The sequence below is a fragment of the Nothobranchius furzeri genome, chromosome 9 (assembly GCF_043380555.1).
Source record: "Nothobranchius furzeri strain GRZ-AD chromosome 9, NfurGRZ-RIMD1, whole genome shotgun sequence".
Lineage (NCBI taxonomy): Eukaryota > Metazoa > Chordata > Actinopteri > Cyprinodontiformes > Nothobranchiidae > Nothobranchius > Nothobranchius furzeri.
In genome coordinates, this window is record NC_091749.1 from 45,096,349 (window position 1) to 45,102,348 (window position 6,000).

The 6,000-nt window shown below is 40.0% G+C and overlaps 1 protein-coding gene across 1 annotated transcript in view; it reads left to right on the plus strand.

Moving 5' to 3' along the window:
- Positions 1–5,294, plus strand: part of LOC107381755 (A disintegrin and metalloproteinase with thrombospondin motifs 7) — a 195,738-nt gene extending 190,444 nt beyond the window's left edge. Inside the window, exon 24 of the mRNA XM_015953607.3 lies at positions 4,928–5,294. Coding sequence (XP_015809093.3) covers positions 4,928–5,082 — 155 coding nt within the window. The 3' untranslated portion in view covers positions 5,083–5,294. The remainder of the gene's footprint in view (positions 1–4,927) is intronic.
- Positions 5,295–6,000: the final 706 nt, after the last annotated feature.

The following is a 6,000-nucleotide window of genomic DNA, read 5'->3' on the forward strand; positions in this document are numbered from 1 at the left end:
TATATAGTTTATCAGCAAAAAATGGTGATTTGGAGTGACTTGCTCTTTAAAGAAGTCACCTACCTTAACATCACAAGCCACTAAAACTTTGCTTTTTCCACCTCACTTCAAATGTTGAACAGACTTATTTGTTCTAAGTGGATTTTTCTGATCTCAAAAATGTCTCAGCAGCTCATGCAAACACAACCTGACACACTTTACATTGCTGTCAGTTTCACAATACACACTCATGCTAAATGCCATGGTTATTTGCAGCAAAAGTTCAGAGCTATAGCAGGGAAGTACATAGTAAACCGGTTAATTGCTGTTAATGTTGTGACCGCATAAAATAGTTTTGCCCGGTTAACGGCCAGCTGAGCTCATGTTCTTCTCCTGCGCACGGGCATAATGTATTATATGCCACCAGAGGGCATGAGAGCACCACTGTGAAAATCACAGAAGAAGAACTTGTCACATGATCTAATTAAATTACACTAAAATGAGGCATTTAGCAAAGTGCACAGCATGGGAGCATTTCATGTTTGGTAGTTAACAAAATAAGGCTAACGTCAGAGTGCTGAGCCTGGAAAAACATGGAAATAAAGCCGCGCAGCAAAATGAAATGAGAACAGCAACAGGTCCGCGCCATGGCTACTGCTTTGTGACAGCCTGGTGTCTGCCTCCTCTAGTTTGTTTGGTAAAATAAAGAAACTTTGGTGTAATTGTTTAGTTTAGTGTAAGGCTACTAGTGTTTTGTGAAAGTATGGCCTCGGGAATGCTCTGATAAGCACTGCTGTGATGCCGGACGACTCGTTACGCAACAGGTTCTGGCGAACATTGTAGCCCTCGTCCCACTAACGTTTTTTTTAGTTTAGGAGTGTTGTAACAGGCGTGAGACTCTGGTTTAGCATCAGAATTATGTTTAAAACGTAGGCGGAAAATCGTTTGTATTATTTATAGAGTGGGAGCAGAGTTTTACTTTGTGCATGTGTGTGCGGGGGGGGGGGGGGGGGGGGGGGGTCACGGTTAACCAAGCGTTAGCCAACCGTTTAATGGCTTCAATAGCCAGTTAAACAAATTTTGGAAAACGTGCATCCCTACTAGCTAGCTATTAGACCCCTAGACAGAAATGAATGTCTTCTAGAAGGACCATGTACCAGGAAACTCATAGGGGTGTAGTTTAGAAAATGACAATAATTATCAGACAGATGTTTGTTCACAATGCACACTAAACACCACAGATGATTATTTTAATGCCACTTGGTCCTGCACACCCGTAGACTCCTTATGGAGGAATGTAACAGAAATGATTCTCTGTTTTCAGCTGTAGAGCCCCCCAACTTCAATATCACGACGTTTAATAGGCAAATCTTCCAAATGGTTACATAAAACCCCTGCCCTTTTCTCTAACTACCGCCAAGAAAACTATCCTTCGACACTGGAACTCAAAGAAATCTCTGCATATTACTCACAGGCATGGACGTAATTTTGGGGGGGGGACAGGGGGGACATGTCTCCCCCACTTTTTCCAAAGTCAAGTTTTGACCCCTGCACTTTTTACCATCCAAAAACAATATTACGCTATATTAAATTGACATTGGTTGAGCTCTAGGACCAAGCAGAAAACAACCGTTTGTGTTGAAGCCTGTTTCCCATTAGAGCATACTATAAAGATCCCCCCCCCCCCCCCCCCCCACGTGTCCCCCCCACTTCTAAAGTGAAAATTACGTCCATGCTCACAGGACCAGCCTTCTTTATAACACTAGATAAAATAACATTTGATACCATTCATAATGTAAATACTTTCAACATTACTTGGAGTGCTTTTTTGAGTACATTTCACCTGAATTAGTCACCTGCGTCTGAAACTGGTCATTTACAGCATAGGAATTTATTTTAATTCAGTTTGAATTACCAAGTTGGTTCACAAAATCATCATACTGATACACTCTCTTTATATTACAATTATATTTATTAATGATAATAACATTTATTAATATTCATTTTTATTTATCATTGTATTGAAGATGGAAATCTAACAACAATTGTTTTAAAATATTATTTTCTTAATAATATATTAATGAATTATATGGTTTTATCAGTGTTATTATTTTTATTTAAATTATCCTATTTAAACATATTTAGACCATTCACCACACATATATCTTCTATAGTTGTTTCTATTGTATTTATTTTATTTTATTTTATTTTATTTTATTAGTAGTAGTAGTAGGAGGAGGAGTATCATTTTAGTTTACTAAATGTTTGATTGTCCTTTCAATATTAATCCCATTACTTATTTTTATTTATTTTCTTGCCTCTTTCTTTCTCCATTAAATGGTTAGTTTATTTGTTTGCACTGGTTATACAGTCACCTTGGGTAATAATTTTAAAAAAAGAAAAAGTACAATGATAATTATTTGTTAGCTGCTAATAAATTTTCTCCTCTCTTTCTTCAAACTGAGGTTGTTGAAATGAATCATTCACAAGTTTTCCACCTAAAACCACTCCAGAAAATGTGAACTAACCCTATTGGATAGCAGGTATTTTCTGAATTCCATGAACACGTGTCAGCTGTGAGTAAAGGAAACGTCTCCATGACTCACCACAGCTTGTTTACGGCCATGGAGTTAAACATGTCATTATCTATCTGCTCTAACAAGTTCCCTCCTGCCTGGACAAAGCAGGCATCACCGTTGGCCTTTTCATTTGTTCAACTTTTAACCCATCTCCTCCTGCAGTGCTCTGTGAGGAGCTGCTGTGAACACAGGTGGATGTTGCCTCTAACACCTAAATTACTAACCACTGGCCGACAGGCCACTGTTTGTGAGGCTGAAGGGTTGTGTGTGTGTGAGAGCAGCTGGTCTGCTGCACCTGAGAGTTCATCCTGTCATTTGCAGAAATAGTCTCATCAGGGAGCAGCTGTGAGGCGGCTCAGTTGGCAGCACTGAAAACTCTAAATCACAGCAGGCCGCTCTCTTCATAAGTTTACATTTATCAATATTTATGGAGGATTTATGAATATAATTATAGTGTTGATGTTATTAAACATCCTCCTTTGTCCCGTCATCTCCAGAGGCCCTAGTGTAGTCCCACTGACTGGTCCTATCCCAACTGTAATGGTTCTTCTCATCTCCACTTATCCATCTCTGATACACCTGGGGACAGGACTTTGACGTGTCTTCAGAGGCTGCAGATCTGCTACAATGAGAATGTCATTCTTCTAATCAAGGAAAAATCATTTTCTTGGAATGATTTGCCATTCTTCGTCAGAGCTGACATGGGCGTCGCACCCCTGGGGGGATTCAACACCCACACATTTCCAGCCGTTTTGCTCACCTCCACACCAGTCTGGTTTCTCTACGTCGCACTCACTCTGTTTGCCTCATCTCCTTCTTCCCCTCCCTCTTCTGTTTCTCCTTGAAACCCGACAGCTGATGTCGTTTTTCAAGGAGAAACAGGAGAGGGAGGGAAGAGCTCGACTGAATTCATAATTTTACATCTTGACATTAGCTGTACAAACTCTGAGTTTGATAAAGTGAAGAACAACAATTTGCAGAGGTTTATAACAGGCGCGGTGCCAGGTTTTCATTTTTGGGTGGGCCACGGTAATTTTGGACGGACCTTAATTAGCAGTGACTTAAGTGAAGCAGGCAGGTCGCGCTAGAAAATTTCATTTAAAAAGACGTCATAAATTTTTCCCCCGTCATTTTTATTTCTAAAATATGAAGTAAAAACTCCCAATTAAATTTTCGTTCATTTTTCATTTTATAGGCACCAGAATGCATTACCTGCACTTCTAATATTTACCTCTCAACGTAGGACTCTTTCATAAGTGTACATGCACACCAGTATTTTTTACGGTTATTCATGGGGCAAAATCTCTGACATTTTTGAAAAAATTTTAAAAAAATCAATCTTCCAGTAAAAGCAAAGCATCCAGCCCACCTCTCCAAATGTGTAAAATGTGCATCACAGCCGCTAGGCGCCCCGCGCGCACCATCAGCTATGTCAGCCCAGACAAGAGCAGAGCAAATAGAGAAAGAATAGAGGATAATTCTGTCTGGATGTGGATGGAGATTACATTTTACAGCAGCCTGATCATCATTTAAATACGTAAACCATCACCTGTCTTCTAGTCCACACTATCAGCATTATTTTAATTGCTGTGGGAGCGTTAGTGTTTGCGTGTGTGTGTGTGTGTGTGTGTGTGTGTGTGTGTGTGTGTGTGTGTGTGTGTGTGTGTGTGTGTGTGTGTGTGTGTGTGTGTGTGTGTTTACTTTCTGAGATGAGCTGTTACATTAATTTTTGTAGGTATATCAGCAATCAAGCACCAACAGAACAAGGCTTGCACCCTGCAGGACTAGAGGCTCATTTATTTGTACTCGGTGACATTTGCAGCACAGCATCTCTTAATCAGTGTGATGAAGAGCTAAATAAACGTCTAGAGAAATCCTTCTGTGTGCAAACCTTTTCTTTTTGCCTGTTTTATTTCTAAAGTTGTCACCTTTGTGTCTGGGTTCCTACTGCCCTTTTTAATGTGGTTTTCATAGCAATAAGGAGCAGAGGTTTACTTTCTAATATTACCCATGTCAATGTTAGATTATTGTAGAAAGTAATACTGTTAATCAGTTTATTTTAGTTGATTAAAGTAGAGTTTGTCTCATCTTAATAGTTAATCAAACTGTATTTTTTACTGTTTAGATTTGCATATCATAATTGCCACTCTAGTCTTATTTTATCTTAAGGGAAAACAAGGAATTATCTAGATGAAATAAAAGCGATAAAAACTTTCTTAACGTCAATGTCATGTTTCCATTCCTCAGCTTTTCGAGCACATTGAATCTCTGCCTGCTCTCACTTTTACAGTAATTGTTTTTATGAATGTGCCAGACGTCTCTGAGTGGCCTTGAATTTTAAAACCTTCATTTCTCTGTCATCTGCGCAGCAACCCTTTGCCATCGTGACCGGCTGACGTTTCGTTTCTGTCAGACTCTCCGCTCACTCGGACGCTGCCTCCTGCCAAACGTGCAAATGCAGTGCTGCAAAACGTGCAACCAGCGATCCCACCCCAGCCGCACGTCTCGACAGCAGCAGCGGTGAAACTCTTCAGGTGCTTCATCAACAGGGACACTGATTACACGACAGGGTCGATACAGAGAATCAACTTTCCTGCCTCTTTTCTGACCTACAGAATAATATCTGCATGTTTAGTGTACTGGTCGGACAGCAAAAGCAAAAAAAAAAGAATGTAAATATTTGTTTGCACTTTTATTACCATACATTATGACGATGTTTGTGGAGCAGAAACTAGGATTCTTTCAGTCTGCTAGTTAAAGCATTAACACAAATAGATAAAGCACTCACTAACATTTCTGGATGTAATACTTTTTCTAATACTGACATCAACAGAAACTGCACAATTACTGCAAACAGCTGAGGGACTTTATAACCAATGTGGTACCAGTGTTGGGAAACCAGACATCGGTGGTGCACAACTCATGATATTTTAAAATGTTATCTGTTATTCCTTTATTCCTGAGGTCTTAAAAGGTAATTATGGGTAATTATATCCTGCTGCTTTTCTGGTAGGCAGTGGTGGTGTCACACTAGTGTCACAATCAGAGAAACAGAATCATATGAACAGCATGCATTCAAATTAGAAACAGAGGGCTTACTGTAGCTTTCCATCGAGCAATTTTAACAAATAATATTTCAAAAGGCAGCAATCTGGACTGTGATTTTTACCCTGTGCAAGGCACCTTTCACACTGAATGGTGACCCCAAAAACCTTCCACAACCAAGATGGTCTTTGCAGGGTTTGAATCAAGTTTCCTGGTGTTAGAAGTGATTGAGTGTGACAGCTCGGAGCTGGTTTTAGCATATATAAAACTATCATAGCTAGCCTGTCGTGCACCAGGTTCGGGTGGAGCATGGGCAGAGTGGGTGTGTTTGCAGTGGTGTTGGTGCATCAACAAACACCAGCATGGTTTGATCTTCAGGGATATGAAACAGACGTCC